The following is a 20,601-nucleotide window of genomic DNA, read 5'->3' on the forward strand; positions in this document are numbered from 1 at the left end:
TCAATCTGTCGCGGGATCCCTGAACCTCTAGGGAATTCCCATGTAATGTAAGGATAATATTAGAAGCTTCCTTGTAGACTTGTTGAGGGTTAACTGAGTTAATATTTATACAGTGCTTACTACAGTGCCTGACACTATGTTTGCAATGAGAAATAGCCCTAGCACCGATGCACTTGTCCATGACTCCTCCCTGTTGGGTTTTCTCAGTATTAGAAGGAGGAACTAATAGCATGTTTTATTCTTCCCCCAGCCTCCCGCCCCCAACATCTTCCTTTTCTGTCATGCACCAAAGAAACGGGCAGAGAGCGTCCCCCGGTGGCCGGTGGCGTGATGTCGCCTTCCGTTTAAGGGCTTGGGGCCTGGGGACTGCCAACTCCGCACTACAACTCCCACCATGCATCTCTTCCCCTCCGACCTCTAATAGGCAGTGTGACAGGCGGTCTTGCGCCAGGCAACTTCCCCGTCTTGCGTCGCAAAATACAGATAAATGCCCAGAATTACGTCCGGGGTAAGGTGTAGCAAAGGTTGCTGGGAAATATATAACCGTAATTTTCTTCCGCCAGCAGGTTAAATAGTCCCTTGGTCACTTTGTGCCACGGAAAAATAAACTCGAGAAACACCTTTCTACCATAGACTTCAGCAGAAACGCTGAACAATAAATAACGTTTGAATAAAGGTGATTGCCGTCCTTGGCGTGCGTCCAGGAGCCGTCTAAGAGGAATCCCTCGGCGTGAGCGGAGGGATCTCGCACTATATAAGAGAGCCGAGCCGGTGGCCACTTCCTCTCTCGCGTCTTCGCTTCCAAAATGGTGAGTTATGGCGCGTGGTGAACGATTGGGGCCGGGTGAAGGCTGAGAGTGAGCCAGATCTGAGATTGTGGAGGTTTTAAAACCTGTACTACGGTGGAGGAATGGAAAGAGTATATGTTTGTTCCAGGCTTGGGGGGGTTTGCTGAGGGCCTGGAGATCTGAGTGGCTCTTCTGGTGGTTGCCGGCGGGAAATGTGGCCGGAAGGGGGCTAAGGCTGGGTAAGTTGCGAGCCCTTCTTAATGGTGTTTTCATTCTGATGCAGACCAAGAAAAGACGGAATAATGGCCGTGCCAAAAAGGGCCGCGGCCACGTGCAGCCTATTCGCTGCACCAACTGTGCCCGATGCGTGCCCAAGGATAAGGCCATTAAGAAGTTCGTTATTCGGAACATTGTAGAGGCCGCGGCGGTCAGGGACATTTCCGAAGCGAGCGTTTTCGATGGTGAGTGAGCTCCCGGGGCTAATCGGTATCTTAATATTTAAGAAGTGTTAATTTCCTTGCGGCGCGTATTCGATCCCTGGCCCAGGAGCTTCCACATGCGGCCAAAAGCTGTACATACATACTTTAAGATCTAAAACCACCTCTCCCCGCCAACTCGTGCGATGCACAGGCTCTGTCGTAGAAGTGTCCGAGCAATTTCCTTGTGTTTTTAAGGTTGTCGGTAGAAGAGAATTAAATCTTTGCTGCGTTTGCCACTTTGAGCTGTGTCTGGGGAGGGAGCCTTTTTGTGGTAGTGCTCACTGAGTCATTTAAGGAAGGAAGTATGTCTACTTTGGTTCACGAGGGTGATCTTTGGAGCAATATGATGTTGTTTTGATCGTTTTTCTTTTTAGAGACAGTGAGCTTTCTTAGGAGGGGGCCCTGGACGGTGTTAGGGCTGATGTGATTGTTGAAGGAACTAGATTCTTGGTGGTATAACATCTGTGCTGTGAATTTGATTCCCATGATGACAGGATGGGTTAGTAAGGGGGTGTTTATTCGTGAAACTATGTTTTTAGGTGCCAGAAAGTGAATAGTAGCTCTTTGGAGTGAAATCTTGTAGATATGCCTAAATGAGTTTGTTTACTTTTTTGTTTTTTTGCCATTTCTTGGGCCGCTCCTGCGGTGTATGGAGGCTAGGGGTCGAATCGGAGCTGTAGCTGCCAGCCTACGCCAGAGCCACAGCAACACGGGACGCAAGCCGCGTCTGCAACCTACTCCACAGCTCAGGCAACGCCGGATGGATCCTTAACCCGCTGAGCGGGGGCAGGGATTGAACCCGCAACCTCATGGTTCCTAGTCGGATTTGTTAACCATTGCGCCACTACGGGAACTCCTGTTTTCTCCCCTTCCCCCCCCCCAAATGACTGAACTTGAGAACTTCCCAGGCCAGGGGTTGAACCTGCACCATAGCAGTGACAATTCCAGGTCCCTAACCTGGGGGGCCACCAGGGAACTCCTGGGTATGTTTATTTTTGCCTGATAGAATGAACAAGAAAGAACTGCGTGAGGTGGGTGTACAATACATGATATCATACCTCTAAATTTTCTGTCTCTTAGCCTATGTGCTTCCCAAGCTGTATGTGAAACTACATTATTGCGTGAGTTGTGCCATTCACAGCAAGGTAGTCAGGAATCGTTCTCGTGAAGCCCGGAAGGATAGAACACCTCCACCCCGATTTAGACCTGCGGTGAGTATGTAAAAGGTGTGGGAGCCAGAGGGGTGATGGGGGAAAGACACATACGACGACTCAAGGAATATCAAAAGTGGTTAGAATCTGGTTCAGATTGAGTAGCGTGATCTTTGATGTGTGTTGGTTTTCCATGCATTTATGGCCCAGATACATTGTTAGTGGTAGGAGGGCAGTAGTCTAGTTCTTTAAGGGAGACTCTTTAATTTACTGTTCCATTTTTTTTGTCTTTCAGGGTGCTGCCCCAAGACCTCCACCAAAGCCCATGTAAGGAACTGAGTTTTTAGAGACTGAAGAAATTCTAGCCTTTAAAAAGACAATAAAATGGAGACTGTACTTAATGTGGCATGTTGAGTGTGTGTTGCCAGATATAATGGGGGTTGTGTATGTTATAGGAACTGTAACTTCACCACGTATTGAACTCTGGAGTGTCACATAGTCTTTTTCATGGAGGCCGGGTGGTTATGTAAGTTAAACCTCAACTCCTGTGTTTCTCTTACATTTCTGTCTTTGACCTCCCCAATTTGCATAGCTATGGGGGAGAGGAGTTAAAGCATCTGTATTAGGTTAATTCAACCTGGCATGTTGGAGTAAACTGGTGCTCTAAGAACAGGATAAGGAGTTTTGTGAGGAACTCATCAGGAAGCAATTTAGGCTGGTCTAGGTGTGAGTATCTCTAGTGGGGGACACAAGGCTTTAATGGAAGTTTATGGCCTGAATAGCTTCATGGGATCTGATTCTAGATCCTTAACTTCGTTAATTCACCTATTTGCCTTGAATTGGTTTGCTGGTTAGCCAGTTCTCACCCAACCTGCATCTTTCTGCAGTGATTTTCTCTATCAAGTAAAAAAGCCCAGGACACCAGGTATTCTAGAAACTTGGTGGGGGGGGGTCCCACAAGAAGATATTTCCCCCACAATGTGAGGAAGGGCTGTACCTAATGTGATCTTTACAGCAATGGTTCATTTATCCCAGAATTCAGAAATTAGAAAGTCGCCAGCTAAGGATATGCAGTTGACCCTTGAACAGCGTGGGTTTAACAGTGGCATTGTTATGGTTTTCAACAGTTAGTTGAACTGTCAGATGTGAAAGCAGGGATGTAAACGGCCAACTCTAAAGTTAGTTACATAAGGATTTTTTTTGTTTGTTAAGGGCCAAACCCATGGCACATGGAAGTTCCCAGGCTAGGGGTCACATTGGAGCTGCAGCTACCGGCCTACGCCACAGCCACAGAAACACAGGATCCAGACCAAATCTGACCTACACCATAGCTCATAGCAGTGCTGGATCCCTGACCCACTGATTGAGGCCAGGGATCAAACCCACATCCTTGTGGATCCTGAGCCAAGACAGAAACTCCCATAGGAATTTTTGACTAGGTAGTGCCCCCTAACCCATACCTTGTTTGAGGAGCAACTGTATGTATGAAAAATTTTGGGGGGAATGGATTGAAATACACATTTGTCGGGGAACATGTTTTCGCATGTGTCTATATTCAAAGGAATATGATAGCAAAGAAGGGGTGGAGTATTTCAGCTCATGGGGTAGTCCTTTTAATTGGGGAACCTTTTATGAAATCCCAGTTGGAAACTGTTGAGCTCAACTTGCCTACGGTCTGTGTACCAACATATGTGCTGGAACAGCTGTGGCAAGTCCTGAATTTGTTAGAACACTGAGTGTAGGCAGGACAGTCTATCCTTTGGAGAGACCTATGATGTCAGCTCTTTCATTCCTCTGTAATGATCCCTTTACACCAGGAATAAAATACTGGATAGTAGAAAATCAGATGCAAAGTGAAAATGCTACCAAACCTCATGGTTCCAAATCCTACCTTGCGCAGTAAAACCAGATTCAGGTAAGTCCAGGACTGTGTAATTACTGTGAGAGTTCCCTTGATATTTATAGACACAGCTTATCCTTTTTTCAGGATAGGCCTTAACTGAGATGTAAATTCATGTGTTCTCCCATGAATTTAAAATTTGATTCATGCGTTTTTTTTTCTCTTTTGGCGATAGCTCCGGCAACACTATATCTTTAACCCACTGCAGGCCAGGGCTTAAACCCATGTCTCAGCAGTGATCCCAGCCAAAGAGGGCTTTCCATGTGCTTCAGGCTCTAAAATAGCCCCAGTCTACCACCAGGTGTAAGTCAGGTCTGGTGGGCAACCAGGATATCCAGTGTCCGCCTAGGTAGGAATCCATCACTTATCACAGAAAAGAAAGCCATATATGTAGTCAGACGTGGCCTGCAGTTTAGTTTGAGGTCTCAGTATATTTGGACCACAAGATCAACAGCTTGCTTTGCTTAAGTGTGGACTGAGGTTCTAGTAGTTGGTCACAAGACTGTAGACCTTTGAGCCTTTGCCTCCCTCCCACCCCCAGCTTGTTTTAATGGAGTATTGGGTAGGGGGGAGATAATTGCTGTCTCAGCACCTCCCTAATATATTCTCTAGACTTGATATATTTTCTAGGCTTGATGCGTGAGGAGTGTTTAAACCAGTTAGAAGCCTCTGGACTCTTCCACCTATTGATCCATGTTCACCTGCGAGGTTATTGGATTTCAAGTCAATTCCCCGTGGTAACTAGAATTTATTAAGAGTCCTGGACCACATTTTCCTTCAAACTGAATTCCTAAATTTTTTATTTTTCTTTGGCTACCTCTCCATACAAGGAAAAAGCTACTCATTATCATACTACTTTTAGGTTTACACATTTAGTGTGTTCCTTCAGTAACTATCAGATATAGTGTTGCTTTCATATGCACTAACTAGCTTGTCAGAAGAGACTGGAGTAGATGAAAAAATGGGCTGGAATCTATATTCAATTACTTGTTCAGTAAATAGAAATTATGTATGTACTTGGCACTTTATTTCTGACTACAAGTCCCCTATTAAAACATGTCTGTGGAGTTCCCTACCAACTCAGCAGGTTAAGGATCTGGCACTGCTGTGGTTCGGGTTGCTGATGTGGTGCAGGTTTGTTCCCTGCCCTGGGGACTTAAATGTGCTGCAGACAAGGCCAAAATAACATTGAGGTGATTTTGTTCCTTTTAATTGCTGAGTAACATTCCATTGTGTATATGTACCACATCTTCCTGATCCACTCCATGTCGATGAGACGCCAACATCAGATGCTTTCACTGACATATGGAGTTTGGGGGGTGTGGACACTGAACTTTGCAGAGCAGATGCTGACTCACAGACATTGAAAAGCTTATGGTCTCCAGAGGAGACAGTTTTGGGGTGGGGGAATGTGCTTGGGTTGTGGGATGGAAATCCTGTGAAATTGGATTTCAATGATCGTTATACAACTATAGATGTGATTAAAAAAAAAAACAAAAAACATTGAGGTGAACCTAAGAGTGTAAATCTCACTTTGAACTGAATATATAATCTTGGGTGACTTGCCTAACCTCTGTCTTCAGTTTTCTAATTTTTAGGACAGTATTAGATGTGGTTTAGGTGATGTGGAGTGATCATTTATTCAAAACTATTCAGCTTCCCAGTGGCACAGCAGGTTAAGGATCTAGCAGTGTCACTGCAGTGGTTCAAGTTTGATCTCTGGCTCCAGAACTGCATGCGGTGGAAAAGACTATTGAGTACTTGCTATGTGCCAGATTTTTTTTTTTTGTCTTTTTGTCTTTTTGCCTTTTCTAGGACCGCTCCCTCAGCATATGGAGGTTCCCAGGCTAGCGGTCAAATCAGAGCTGTAGCCACCAGCCTACGCCAGCCAGAGCCACAGCAACGCAGGATCCGAGCCGTGTCTGCAACTTACACCACAGCTCACAGCAATGCCGGGTCCTTAACCCACTGAGCAAGGGCAGGGATCGAACCCTCAAACTCATGGTTCCTAGACGGATTCGTTAACCATGACGCCATGACGGGAACTCCTCTTTTTTTTTTTTTTTTTTTGTCTTTTCTAGGGCTGCACCTGAGGCATATGGAGGGTCCCAGGCTAGGGGTCTATCAGAGCTGTTGGCTGCCGGCCTACACCACAGCTCACAGTATTATATGTTAGTGGGGGAGAAATGTTAGGAAGGGCTGCAGTTTGGAGGTTTTTTGAGGGGAAGGGTTTGGCATCACCTGCAGCATATAGAAGTTTCCAGACCAGGAGTTGAATCCAGCCACAGCTGCAGTAATGCCAGATCCTTAAGCCACTACACCACAGCAGGGGCACTGAGGCTTCAGTTTCATTTTTTGCTTTTTAGGGCCACATCCACAGCATATGGAGGTACCCAGGCTAGGGGTTGAATTGGAGCCTCAGCTGCCGGCCTACACCACAGCCACAGCAATCCAGGATCCGAGCCACATCTGTCACCTACACCACAGCTCGTGGCAATGCCGGATCCTTAACCCACCAAGGGAGGCGAGGGATCAAACCTGCAATCTCGTGGTTCCTAGTCGGATTCTTTTCCACAGCACTACAACAGGAACTCCATGGCTGCAGTTTTAAGTATAAGGTGGCTCAGCAGATGAAGAACCCGACATAGTGACCATGAGGATGCAGGTTTGATCCCTGGCTTCCTTCAGTGGATTAAGGATCTGGCACTGCCTGCAGTGTAGGTAACAGATGCAACTCGGGATCAGCCGTGGCTGTAGCTGCAGCTCCAGTTTGACCCCTAGTGTGGGAACTTCCATATGCTGCAGGTGCAGCTGTAAAAAGAAAAAGTTTCATACATTTAATTAGAAAATTAGGGGTTGGGATTAACATACACACTGCTATATATAAAATAGATACCCAACAAAGACCTACACTGTAGCACAGGGAACTAAGTACCTTGTGATAACCTATAATGGAAAAGATTTCTGAAAAAAGAATAGATGTAATGTGTGTGGGGGAGTTCCCTTTGTGACTCAGCACGTAACAAACCCAACTAGTATCCATATGGATCCAGCAGTTGCTGTGAGCTATGGTGTAGGTCACAGACAAGCTCAGATCTTGAATAGCTGTTGCTGTGGTGTAGGCCAGCAGCTACAGCTTAGATTTGACCCCTAGTCTGGAAAGTTCCAAATGCCACAGGTGTGGCCCTAAAAAAAGATAAAAATGTCTGCGTGTGACCGAATCACTGCTGTACACCTGAAACTAATACAGCATTGTAAGTCAACTACACCTCAATAATGTTTTTTGGAGTTCCCTGGCAGCCTAGGGGTTAAGGACTTGGTGTAGTCACTGCAGCAACTTGGGTCACTGCTGTGGTGCAGGTTTGATCCCTGGCATAATAAAACATTTTTAATGACTTGAAAGTATTGGCATTCCCATCATGGCTCAGCGGTTAACAAACCTGACTAGTATCCATGAGGACATGGGTTCAATCCCTGGCCTAGCTCACTGGGTTGACAGCATTACCGTGAGCTGTGGTGTAGGTCGCAGACAAGGCTTGGATCCCACATTGCTGTGGTTGTGGCATAGGCCAGCAGCTACAGCTCAGATTTGACCCCTAGCCTGGGAACTTCCTTATGCTGTGGGTACAGCCCTAAAAAGACAAAAAATTAAAAATTTTTTTAAATATTGGAGTTCCCATCGTGGCGCAGTGGTTAACGAATCCAACTAGGAACCATGAGGTTGCGGGTTTGATCCCTGGCCTTGCTCAGTGGGTTGGGGATCCGGCGTTGCCTTGAGCTGTGGTGTAGATTGCAGACGCGGCTCGGGTCCCGAGTTGCTGTGGCTCTGGCGTAGGCTGGCAGCTCCAGCTCCAATTCAGCCCCTAGCCTGGGAACCTCCATGTGCCGAGGGAGCAGCCCAAGAAATAGCAAAAAGACAAATAAATAAATATTTATTTATTAAGGGAGTTCTCATTGTGGCTCATCAGGTTAAGAATCCAATTAGTATCCATGAGGATTCGGGTTAGATGTCTGGCCTCACTCAGCAGGTTAAGGTTCATAGGTCACAGATGTCTGGATCCCATGCTGCTGTTCCCAGCAGCTGCTGTTCCCATTCAGCCACTAGCCTGGGAACTTCTGTGTGTCATATGACCGTAAAAAGAAAAAGCAAAAAAACAAAACAACAACAACAACAAAAAAAAATTTTAAAAGTTACAGTGAAGAGACAAGCTATTTGGATAAATGAGGAAAGCTTTCCAGCAGAAGGAATAGCAAGTGCTAGTGCCCTGAATATGGCTGGCATGTCAAAAAGAGCAAGGCAGCCAGTGGCTAAATTTAAGTCAGCTGGGGGAAAGTGGTTCAGGTCTACAATCCTTTATTTGAAATCCTTGGAAATTTATTTGCATTGGAATTACTTTTTGACTTTAGAACAGTAGAACAGAGTAATACGTAACTCTCTCAAAGTGATTTGGAACAGCACCCCAGGATCAAACACAGTATTTCTGCAAAGTATAATAGTCATGTTAAGTAGGAAAAAGAGAGACTTTAAATTACCTGAGTTTCATGTCAGGTTTTGCTGCCATATAAGTTCAAAAAAAATCTTTTTCTTTTTTGTCTTTTTGCCTTTTCTTGGGCCGCTCCCGCGGCATATGGAGGTTCCCAGGCTAGGGGTTGAATCGGAGCTGGAGCCACAGCAACGTGGGATCCGAGCCGCATCTGCAACCTACACCACAGCTCATGGCAACGCTGGATCCTTAACCCACTGAGCGAGGCCAGGGATTGAACTGGCAACCTCATGGTTCCTAGTCAGATTCATTAACCACTGCTCCATGACAGGAACTCCTGTTATGGTTTTTCAATTGCAGACAAGGGATTGTGTACCGATGGTACACAAAATTAGAGAAGACAGGTGTAGATCTCCTAAGCCCTTCTAGGCCCTGGCAAAGACCCCGGATTTCATTCAAAGTCTGATAGTAAACAGTGAGATACCACTTCACACCCACTACGATGGCTGTAATTTTTAAAAGATAATAACAAGTGCTGGTGATGTGAAGTTGGAACCTTTACACACACCTGCTGGGAATGTAAAATGGTGTAGCCACTGATAAATTTGTGGAAAAAGAATCTGAAAGAGGATGGATGTGTGTACACGTATAACTGAATCACTTTGTTGTACAGCAGAAATTATAAATCAACTATGCTTCAATAAAACTAAACAAAACCAAAAAATGGTGTAGCCACTTTGGAAAACAATCTGGCAATTGCTCAGAAAGTTAAACACAGGCGTTCCTATTGTGTGCTCAGTGGGTTAAGGACCCAGAATTGTCTCTGTGAGGATGCAGGTGGGATTCCTGGCCTCACTCAGAGGGTTAAGGATCTAATGGTATTGCAAGCTTTGGCGTAGGTCACAGATGTGGCTTGGATCTGTCATTGCCGTGGCTGTGGCCTTTGCCACAGCTGCAGCTCCGATACAACCCCTAGCCCAGGAACTTCCATGTGCCACAGGTGCAAACATGAAAAGAAAAAAAAAGTTACGTATGACCCACCCATTCCACCTCTAGAGAACTTAAAACATACATGTATCCACACAAAAACATGTGCATGAATGTTCATAGCAGCATGATTCATAATAGCCAAAAAATAGAAACAACCCAAGTATCCATCATCTGCGGAATAAATAAATAAAATGTGGTACATTATTACCACAATAAGTTTAGTAAATGTCTCCTCATAGAAACAAAATTAAAGAAATGAAAAACATTTTTTTCTTTGTGATGAGAGTTCTCAGGATTTACTCTTAACAACTTTCATATATACCATACAGAAGTGCTAATTATATTTATCATGTACATTACATCCCTAGTACTTATTTATTTTATCCCTAGAGTTTTATACCTTTTGACCACCTTCATCCAGTTCCCCCTCCCCTCACCCCCAGCTATTCTTTTTCTTACACCACAACTACATCTGAAGTCCTAGGTGAGTATTTCCCAAACTTAAGACATTTTGGGGAGTTCCCGTCGTGGCGCAGTGGTTAACGAATCCGACTAGGAACCATGAGGTTGCGGGTTCGGTCCCTGCCCTTGCTCAGTGGGTTAACGATCCGGCATTGCCGTGAGCTGTGGTGTAGGTTGCAGACGCAGCTCGGATCCCGCGTTGCTGTGACTCTGGCGTAGGCCGGTGGCTAAGCTCCGATTCAACCCCTAGCCTGGGAACCTCCATATGCCTCGGGAGCGGCCCAAGAAATAGCAACAACAACAAAAAGACAAAAAAAAAAAGACATTTTTGTATCTCTCTTGGTCTTTCTGCCATATTTATAGTCATTTTTGTTAAATGGACTCATTTTTACATATTTTTATTATTTTAAAAAATCAGTATTCCTAATGGAAAATCAATAACATCTATTTAGAAGGTCACTTTTTAAAACTATATAGTTTTTAAGTTTAAAAAAGGGCTTATCACTAATTTTTATCACCAAAATGATTTTTATCACCCAAAATGATACCTTCCAAAGTGATCCCAAAAATGTCCCTAGGAAATGTCTCACAAGATCAGAGCCAGTGTCTGAATGGTCAGTTATATTGCCTGACATACAGCAAGTGCTCAACATTTGTGGGTGAATAAATATGCTTGGCCTGTGGAAAAAGCAGAGGTTAATGAAATAATTTCCTTTGTGTGAAGGAGAATCACCTCTACCATTTGAATACAATGTGCAGTCCTAAACTGCACCTCCCGAAAGATGATTCAGAGTGCTTGGGATTGGAGTTTCCCAGCCATGGTATTATGGGATCGGTGGCATCTCTAGAACTCTGGGATGCAGGTTTGATTCCCAGCCTGGCACAGTGGGTTAAGGATCCAGCGATTCCTCAGCTGCAGTGTGGGTCGCAACTGTGGCCGTGATCTGATCCTTGGCTTGGGAACTCCATATGCCACAGGGCGACCAAAAAAGGGGGGGGGGAAAGTGCTGGGACTGGGTCTGGGAATTTGCACTTTAATAGCGTCCCAAGCAATTCTGATGCAATTGGGCTCCAGACTACACTTTGAAAAATATTAAGGAAGTATACTAGAAGAAGAATATGAATGATTCGTTTCCTATAGTTTGAGAATATAAACATGGAAATCATGGTACTATTTCAGTCGGGATTGACTGGTGGATGAACAAGTCCAATCAATTGGGAGAAAAGGGAAGCCAAAAAGAAACTGATTGGAAAAAATAAGGGTGGCTGAGAAACTGAGCGTCTTGAGCAAGAAGGTGAATTCAGAAGGTGTAGGGGAAGTGGCTGCGGTTCCCCTCCCCCAAATTGGTGGTAATGCAAAAGGTAAAAAATTCAGAAAGTGCAAAAGCATACATAGTGCAAAAAAGGAGACACAATTATAATTCGTTTCCTAAGTAAATATATATACTACAAGCAAATACATATATATGTAATACATGGTAGCACACGACATATATTCTGCAAGAGAAGAAAATGTTATGAGGAGCAGGTGATCAGCTATGCCAATTGTTGTTAATAAGTCAAATAAGAATTGAGAAATGACAACTGCCTTTAGCAACATGGAGTTATTAGTGATCTGGACAAGCAGTTTCAGTGGAGTAGTGGGGGTAAAAGCATGATCAGAGTGGGTTCAAAAGAGAATGAAGCCTTCCCCTTGTGGTGCAGCAGAAATGAATTTGACAAGATCCATGAGCATGCAGGTTCGATCCCTGTCCTCGCTCAGTGGGTTGGGGATCCAGCATTGCCATGAGCTGTGGTGTTGGACTCGGATGCGGCTCAGATCCCGAGTTGCCTACTGGTGTAGGCCAGTAGCTGTGGCTCTAATTTGACCTTAGCCTATGTGAGAATTAACACAGGTCTTTTCTATCAAAGCAAGCCTTGGTTACTCCATTTTGCTGCTGCTTTGTCTGAGACACCCTCCTCCGACCCCCTCTTTCCCTCTTCTCCCAGTAACAATTTGTTTCAAATTAGCCAACCAAAAAGAATGATGTGCGCCCTAACCTGACCAATGGGAAGGGGGCAGATATACCGCCTGCTTTAGGGATAAATAGGAGGAGTCTTCCTTCTCCAAGCGTGCGCTTTTTGAGCACTTGCGCCCTTCTGCAGAAGAGCCTTTTCGAGATCTCCCTGGGTTCATGTGTCTTTCTTTCCAACACTGACGATCGGAGCCAGAGTCACTTTAACCCAACACCTGGAAACTTCCATATGCCACAGATGTGGCCCTAAAAAGAAAAAAAAAAATTTAATTTAGAAAAGAGAATGGGACAGGAGTTCCCTTGTGACACAGCATGTTAAGTATCCAGCATTGTCACTGCCGTGGCTTTGATTGCTACTGTGACTCGGGTTTGATCCTGAACCCGGGAATTTCTACATGCCGCAGATGACCCCCCCAAAAAAGAGAATATGACAGAATGTCTCTAACATACGTTGTTAAATATGATACTGATTTTCAGAGTTCCCATCATGGCACAGTGGAAACAAATCCAACTAGGAACCATGAGGTTGCCGGTTTGATCCCTGGCCTCACTCAGTGGGTTAAGGATCCGGCATTGCTGTGGGCTGTGGTGTAGGCCAAAGCTATAGCTCCAATAGGACTCCTGGCCTAGGAAACTTCATATGCCATGGGTGTGGCCCTAAAAAAAAAAAAATTACCAATTTTAAAAAGAGAGAATGGGAAGAGAAGACTTTAGAGATTTATTTTATTTTATTCTATTTTATTTTATTTTATTTTATCTTATTTTTGGCCACAGCATGTGGAAGTTCTGGAGCCAGGGATTGAACCACAGCAATGACCCAAGCTGCTGGAGTGACATCAGATCCTTAACCTGCTGCACCATAAGAAATCTCCTAGAGACATTTTCTTTTTTTTAGGGCCACACCCATGGCATAAGGAGATTCCCAGGCTAGGGATCTAATCGGAGCTAAAGCTGCCAGCCTATGCCAGGATCTAAGCCATGTCTGCAACCTACACCACAGCTCACGTCAACACCGGATCCTTAACCCACTGAGCAAGACCAGCAATCGAACCCACATCCTCATGGGTCCTAGTCGGATTTGTTAACCACGGAGCCATGACGGAAACTCTTAAGGTCCCTGCTTCTACGTGGGTTCCATCCTTGGCCTAGAAACTTCTGCATGCCACAGATATGACCCAAAATTAATTAAAAGTACAATCTGATTTTTTTTTTGCTTTTTAGGGCCTCACCTGAGGCATATGGAAGTTCCCAGGCTAGGGGTCCAATTGGAGCTGTAGCTGCTGGCTTACACTACAGCCATAGCAACGTGGAATCCAAGCCATAACTTCTACCTACACGCCAGCTCAAGGCAACACCGTATCCTTAACCCAGTGAGTGAGGCCAGGGATCAAAACCTCATCCTCGGAGTTCCCGTCGTGGCACAGTGGTTAACGAATCCGACTAGGAACCATGAGGTTGCGGGTTCGATCCCTGGCCTTGCTCAGTGGGTTAACAATCCGGCGTTGCCATGAGCTGTGGTGAAGGTCGCAGACGCAGCTCGGATTCTGAGTTGCTGTGGCTCTGGCGTAGGTCGGTGGCTACAGCTCCAATTCAACCCCTAGCCTGGGAACCTCCATGTGCCATGGGATGTGGCCCTAGAAAAAGGCAAAAAGACAAAAAATATATATATATTTTAAAGTTTATTTTATTGAAGTATGCTTGATTTATATAATGTTGTGTTAATTTCTGCTGTGCGGCATCAAGACTCAGTTACATATATTTATGTGTGCATATATATATTCTTTTTCATATTCTTTTCCATTATGCTTTATCTCAGGATATTGAATACAGTTCCCTGGGCTATACAGTAGGACCTTGTTGTTAATCCAGTCTATATGTAATAGTTTGCATCTGCTAATCCCAAACTCCCAGTCCATCCCTCCCATACCCCACCTCCCCCTTGACAACCATAAGTCTGTTCTCTATGTCTGTGAGTCTATTTCTGTTTAATAGATATGTTTATTTGTGTCATATTTTAGATTCCACATAAAAGTGATATCATATGGTATTGGTTTTTCTCTTTCTGACTTACTGACTTAGTATGATAATCTCCAACTCCGTCCATGTTGCTCCAAATGGCATGATTTCACTCTTCTTTATGACTGAGTAGTATTCCAGTGTGTATATATAGGACATCTTCTTTATCCATTCATCTGTCTATGAACATTTAGGTTGTTTCCATGTCTTGGCTGTTGTGAGTAATGTTGTGATGAACATAGGGGTGCATGTATCTTTTTGAATTAGAGTTTTGTCTGGATATATGCCCAGGAGTGGGATTGCTGGATCATATGGTAGTTCTATATTTAGTTCTAACGAACATCTATACTGTTTTCCATTGTGGCTTTACCAACTTACATTTCTACCAACAGTATAGAGGGGTTCCCTTTTCACCACACTCTCTCTAGCATTTATTTGTAGACTTTTTAATGATGGCTCTTCTGACTGGTGTGAGGTGGTACCTCATTGTAGTTTTGATTTGCATTTCTCTAATAATTAGTGTTGTTGAGCATCTTTTTATGTGCCTATTATCTATCTGTATGTCCTCTTTGGAGAAATGTCTATCTAGGTCTTTTGCCCATTTTTCTTTCTTTTTTTAAATTTTTTTGCCCCAACTGTGCCATGTGGAAGCTCCTGGGCCAGGGATTAAACTCAAACCACAGCAGCAAACTGTTTCACTGCTGTGACAAGGCCAAATCCTTAACCCACTGTGCCACAAGGGACCCCCCATTTTTCTATTGGGTTGTTCTTAATTTTTTTTTTTTAGGGCCTTACTCACAGCATATGGAGGTTCCCAGGCTAGGGGTAAAATCTGAGCCATAAAAAGACAAAAAACAGAGTTCCCATCGTGGCTCAGTGCTTAACAAATCCGACTAGTAACCATGAGGTTTCAGGTTTGATCCCTGGCCTTGCTCAGTGGGTTAAGGATCTGACATTGCCATGAGCTGTGGTGTAGGTTGCAGACAAGGCTCAGATCCCAAGTTGCTGTGGCCGCGGTGTAGGCTGGCAGCTACAGCTCCTAGCCTGGGAATCTCCATATACAGCGGGAATGGCCCTAGAAAAGGCAAAAAGACAAAAAAAAAAGACAGAGAACAAAACAAAAAAATAACTGGAAGTTTGTACCTTTTGACCACCTATCTCCAATTTCCCCCAACCCTGCCTCTGGTAACCACAAATCTGATCTTTTTCCAAGTTTGTTTTTGAAGTATAATTGACCTAAAATACTAAGTTAGTTCCTGTTGCATAAGATAGTGATTTGATATTTCTATACATCACAAAATGATCATGTAAATCAACTGTAATAAAATAAAAATCTTTAAAAAATGATCACCAAAGAGTTTCCATTGTAGCTCAGTGGTAATGAACCACACTAGGATCCATGAGGCCGTGTATTCAATCCCTAGCCCTGTTCAGTGGTTTAAGGATCCGGCATTGCCGTGAGCTGTTGTGTAGGTCGCAGACGCAGGTAGGATCCCATGTTGTGGTGGCTGTGGTGTAGGCCAGCAGCTGCAGTTCTGATTCAGCCCCTAGCCTGGGAACTTCCATATTTGCAGGTGTAGGCCTAAAAAGATGAAAAACAAAACAAAACAAAATAAAAACAAAAAAATATGATCACTATAGGTTACTTGTTTTTTATTACGAATGCATATCATTTATCCAATATGTGATTTGCATGTATTTTCTTCCAGTTTGTAGCATACCCTTTCTTTTTTGGCTTTTTAGGGCTGCACCTGCGGCATACGGAAGTTTCCAGGCTAGCGGTCTAATCAGAGCTGCAGCCACCGGCCCACACCATAGCCACAGCTATACAGGAGCCAAGCCTCGTCTGCGACCTACACCACAGCTCGTGGCAATGCTGGATCCTTAACCCACTGAGCGAGGCCAAGGATGGAACCCCCATCCTCATGGATACTAGTTGGGTTTGTTACTGCTGAGCCACAACGGAACTCCCTTAACTTATCCTTTCATTCTCTTAACAGAGTTTTGTCTGGATATATGCCCAGGAGTAGGATTGCTGGATCATATGGTAGTTCTGTGTTTATTTTTCTTTTCTTCTTCTTCTTTTATTTATTTATTTATTTATTTGTCTTTTTGCCTTTTCTAGGGCCGCTCCTGCGGCATATGGAGGTTCCCAGGCTAGGGGTCGAATTGGAGCTGGAGCCACTGGCCTATGCCAGAGCCACAGCAATTCAGGATCCGAGCCGAGGCCGCGACCTACAGCACAACTCACGGCAACGCCGGATCCTTAACCTGCTGAGCAAGGCCAGGGATCGAACCCAAAACCTCATGGTTCCTAGTAGGATTTGTTAACCACTGCGCCACAACAGAAACTCCGTATATTTATTTTTCTGATGAACCTCTATACTGTTTTCCATAGTGGCTTCACCAACTTACACTCCCATCAATAGTGTGGGAGGGTTCCCTTTTCTCCACACTCTCTCTCCAGCATTTGTTATATGTAAACTTTTTAATGATGGCCATTCTGACCAGTGTGAGGTGGTTCCTCATTATAATTTCATTTGCATTTCTCTAATAGTGTTGCTGAGCATCTTTTCATGTGCCTATTGGCCATCTGTATTTCTTCTTCGAAGAAATGTCTATTTAGGTGGCCCATTTTTCGATTGGGTTGTTTGTTTTTTTGTTATTGAGTTGTATGAGCTGATTGTATATTTTGGAAATTAAGCCCTTGTCAGTCACTTTGTTTGCAAAAATTTTCTTATTTTCTCCCATTCTGTGGTTTGTCTTTTCATTTTGTTTATGGTTTCCTTTGCTGCGCGAAAGCTTCTAAGTTTGGTTAGAAGCTAGAACCTAGGAGTTCCCGTCATGGCGCAGTGGTTAACGAATCCGACTAGGAACCATGAGGAGATTGCGGGTTCAATCCCTGCCCTTGCTCAGTGGGTTAACAATCTGGTGTCGCCCTGAGCTGTGGTGTAGGTCGCAGACTCGGCTCGGATCCCGCATTGCTGTGGCTCTGGCGTAGGCCAGTGGCTCCAGCTCCGATTAGACCCCTAGCCTGGGAACCTCTATATGCTGCAGGAGCGGCCCAAGAAATAGCAAAAAAAAAAAAAAAAAAAAAAAGCTAGAACCTAAGTTAAGTCCCATTTGTTTATTTTTGGTTTTATTTCCAATGCCTTGGGAGTCTGACCTCAGAAAACATTGCTGCAGTTTATGTCAGAGAATATTTTTCCTGTGATCTCTTCTGGGAGTTTTATGGTGTGGTGTCTTATGTTTATGGACTTGAGCCTTTGATGCGTCTGGACAAACTTTTTGTTTTGCTACCAGACATACGTTTTTGTCTGTGGATGGCTTACCAGGAGTGCAAATTTGGAAGACCTTTTATATAAAGGTGTGAAGAGTTAGGTTGGCTACAAGGCATGGAGCAAGGAGTTTTAAGCAAAGCTGGCCTTCTCTGACCTTTAAGATTTCAAGGGCATCAATGACAGCAGCAGAGTAGCAGTCATGCAGTTTATCAGTTGGCAGGTAGCTGGATGGATGCTTATGGGATAGAAGATCAAACAACGTTCAATTTTAACAAATCTCTATACACCAAAAAAATCATAATCATGTTTTTTAAGAACATGGAAATAGAGAATTAAAATGTTTCATTATCACTCGTTTGCTTTACCCCACATTACACCTTAAAGAGTCTCAGAATAAGCTAGTAATACCTCCTCCACCAATTATGATTACTGAAAACAGATTTAAAAATTTTTGTAAATGCTATCCCCATTCTCTCCCCCCCCTTTTTGATGGCTACACCCACAGCATATGGAAGTTCCCAGGCCAGGGACTGAGTCTGAGCCACAGCTGCGACCTATGCTGCAGCTGCAGCAATGGCACCAGCAGCACGTGGAAATTCCCGGGCTGGGGGTCTAATTGGAGCTGCAGCTGCCTATACCACAGCTGCCTATACCAGACCCGAGCCCACTGATCAAGGCCAGGGATAGAACCAGCATCATCATGGATACTATGTTGGGTTCTTAACCTGCTGAACTACAACCCAAACTCCCTGATTCTCTTTTTTCTTATAGTAACTTGCTGTTGCTCATTTTCACCTGAATTTAATTTTTCTGAAGGACTTGCTCAGACAGTTTTCCCATTGTGACAGAACTCCCTCTTCTGCTGCTTTGGATAATATTCAAAAGCATAGCACATGAGAACCCTTGTGGCAAGCAGGTCAGGCGTTGTCCTTGCAGCGACTCGGGTTGCTGCTGTGGTGAGGGTCTGAGAGTTTGATCGCTGGCCCAGGAACTTTCACATGCCATAGATAGATAGACAGCGGCTTGCTCTGAGATTTTCTAGCTTTCTACCCCCACCCCACTTTTCTCCAAATCTTCTCTTCCTTTGTCTCTATTATTGCTGTCCTGCTCAATTTTGGTGGTTTTGTTTTGTTTTGTTTTGTTTTTTCTCTTCAGGGCTGTACCCGCATATGGAAATTCCCAGGCTAGGGAAAGCTACAGCTGTGGGAGCTATAGCTACTGGCCTACACCACAGCCACAGCAACATGGGATCAGAGCTGCGTCTGTGACCTACACCACGGCTCACTGCCAATGCCCATCCTTAACCCACTGAGTGAGGCCAGGGATTGAACCTGCATCCTCATGGATCCTAGTCGTGTTTGTTAAATGCTCAGCTACAAAGGGAATTCTTTCTTTTTTTAGGGCCACACCTGTGGCATATGGAAGTTTCCAGGCTAGGGGTCGAATCCGAGCTGTAGCCGCCAGCCTAATACACAGCCACAGCAACGTGGGAGCCAGACTGCATCTGCAAACTACACCACAGCTCAGGGCAATCCCGGATCCTTACCCCACTGAGCAAGGCCAGGGATGGAACCCGAGTTCTTATGGATACTAGTCGGGTTCATTACCCCTGAGCTATGGGAACTCTCTCTGCTCAATTTTGATTATTTTCTCAGCAATTTTTCTTCAGTGTGGGGAAAGGAAAAGGAGCCCTGGATGGTCAATTTGGAGAGTTCAAAGAGGTGACGTTACTCCAAATGCTTCAGTCCTTACTGGCGTGCACGGGCCCTTGCCTTCATCCGCCACTGGAGGGCGCAAAACTTCTCTCAATTGCACTCTGCTGCCTTTGTCAGATTGGCCTGCCAGGCTTTCTATTTGGAGTTTCTCTGGTTCTCCTATTTCTCTGACAACCATGGTTGCTTCCTCTGCTCTCTCTTGTATTGATGCCCATCAAAGCTGGTCCTGTGGCTTTGGGTGTTCATACCCACTGCTTATATTTTGGAGTTTGTGGGGATACCTTGTCATCTAATTTTGTAGAAGTTGCCCGTGGATTTTTGTTTTTGCCAACTAGTTGCTCTGTTTTTTCATATATATATATATATATATATATACTTTTTTTTTTGCCTTTTAGGTTCGTACCCGCAGCATATGGAAGTTCCCAGACTAGGAGTCGAATCGGAACTACAGCTGCCAGCCTACACCACCGCCACAGCAATGCTGGATCCAAGCCACCTCTGCGACCTACACCACAGCTCACTGGCAATGCCGGATCCTTAACCCACTAAGAGAGGCCAGGGATCGATCCCACAACCTCATGGTCACTAGTTGGGTTTGTTAACCACTGAGCCACGACAGGAACTCCTATTTTTTTTTCTTTATTTTTGTTTTGGTAGCATTTGAGAAATCCAAAACCTGGATGTGGCTGCCATCACCCCATCACACATCCCCTGCCCCTTACTCTTGTGTTGGACCCTGCTTGTGCTTTATTCTTTTTTCATGTTGCAGTGATACTTGCCTATTATCTTTTCTCCCTAGTCTGTAAGTGCCATGAAAACTCAGGAATAGCGTCTGGCAGTATAATTGGGACTCAATAAATATTTGTTGAAAGAAAAAATTTCCAGAAAAAGCAGCATATTTGGAGGTTGAGAGAAAAGAGTCAGTTTGTGGCAGATATACAAAGTGGGACAGAGAGAAAGATGGAGGACTTGGCCAGGTCAGTGTAGCTCTTGTAAGCCAGTTAAGGAGTTTGCCCTTTATCTTGAGGGCAATGAAAATCCTTTTAACATTTTTAAGCAAGGGGAGTGGTCTGATGAAATTTCTGGTTTGTGTGTTTGTTTTTAAATATCACAAACTGCTTTAAAGAGAATGGATTGTGGGAGGCTCAATGAAATGAATCTGATTAGTATCCATGAGGATGCAGGTTCGATCCCTGGCCTCACTCAGTGGGTTAAGGATCCGGCCTTGTGGTGGTAGGTGACAGACTCGGTTCAGATCCTGTGCTGCTGTAGCTGTGGTGTAGGCTGGCAGCTACACCTCTGATTTGACCCTTAGCCCGG

General features: G+C 44.5%; 1 protein-coding gene across 1 annotated transcript; it reads left to right on the forward strand.

The window, feature by feature from the left end:
* The first annotated feature begins 717 nt into the window (after positions 1 to 717).
* On the forward strand, positions 718 to 2,819 carry RPS26 (ribosomal protein S26). The gene is made up of 4 exons (XM_047786891.1): positions 718 to 809; positions 1,072 to 1,249; positions 2,348 to 2,478; positions 2,714 to 2,819. The coding sequence occupies exons 1-4, from the start codon at positions 807 to 809 to the stop codon at positions 2,747 to 2,749; spliced, it is 348 nt and encodes a 115-aa protein (XP_047642847.1). The 5' UTR covers positions 718 to 806; the 3' UTR covers positions 2,750 to 2,819.
* The last annotated feature ends 17,782 nt before the right edge of the window (positions 2,820 to 20,601 follow it).

This window comes from Phacochoerus africanus, chromosome 7 (genome assembly GCF_016906955.1).
Source record: "Phacochoerus africanus isolate WHEZ1 chromosome 7, ROS_Pafr_v1, whole genome shotgun sequence".
Lineage (NCBI taxonomy): Eukaryota > Metazoa > Chordata > Mammalia > Artiodactyla > Suidae > Phacochoerus > Phacochoerus africanus.

Excerpts from the sequence above, each read along its gene's own strand:
- RPS26 (XM_047786891.1), top strand. Across the intron at positions 1,250-2,347 it reads CGAAGCGAGCGTTTTCGATG|CCTATGTGCTTCCCAAGCTG; the intron begins GTGAGTGAGCTC and ends TCTGTCTCTTAG. Across the intron at positions 2,479-2,713 it reads CACCCCGATTTAGACCTGCG|GGTGCTGCCCCAAGACCTCC; the intron begins GTGAGTATGTAA and ends TTTGTCTTTCAG.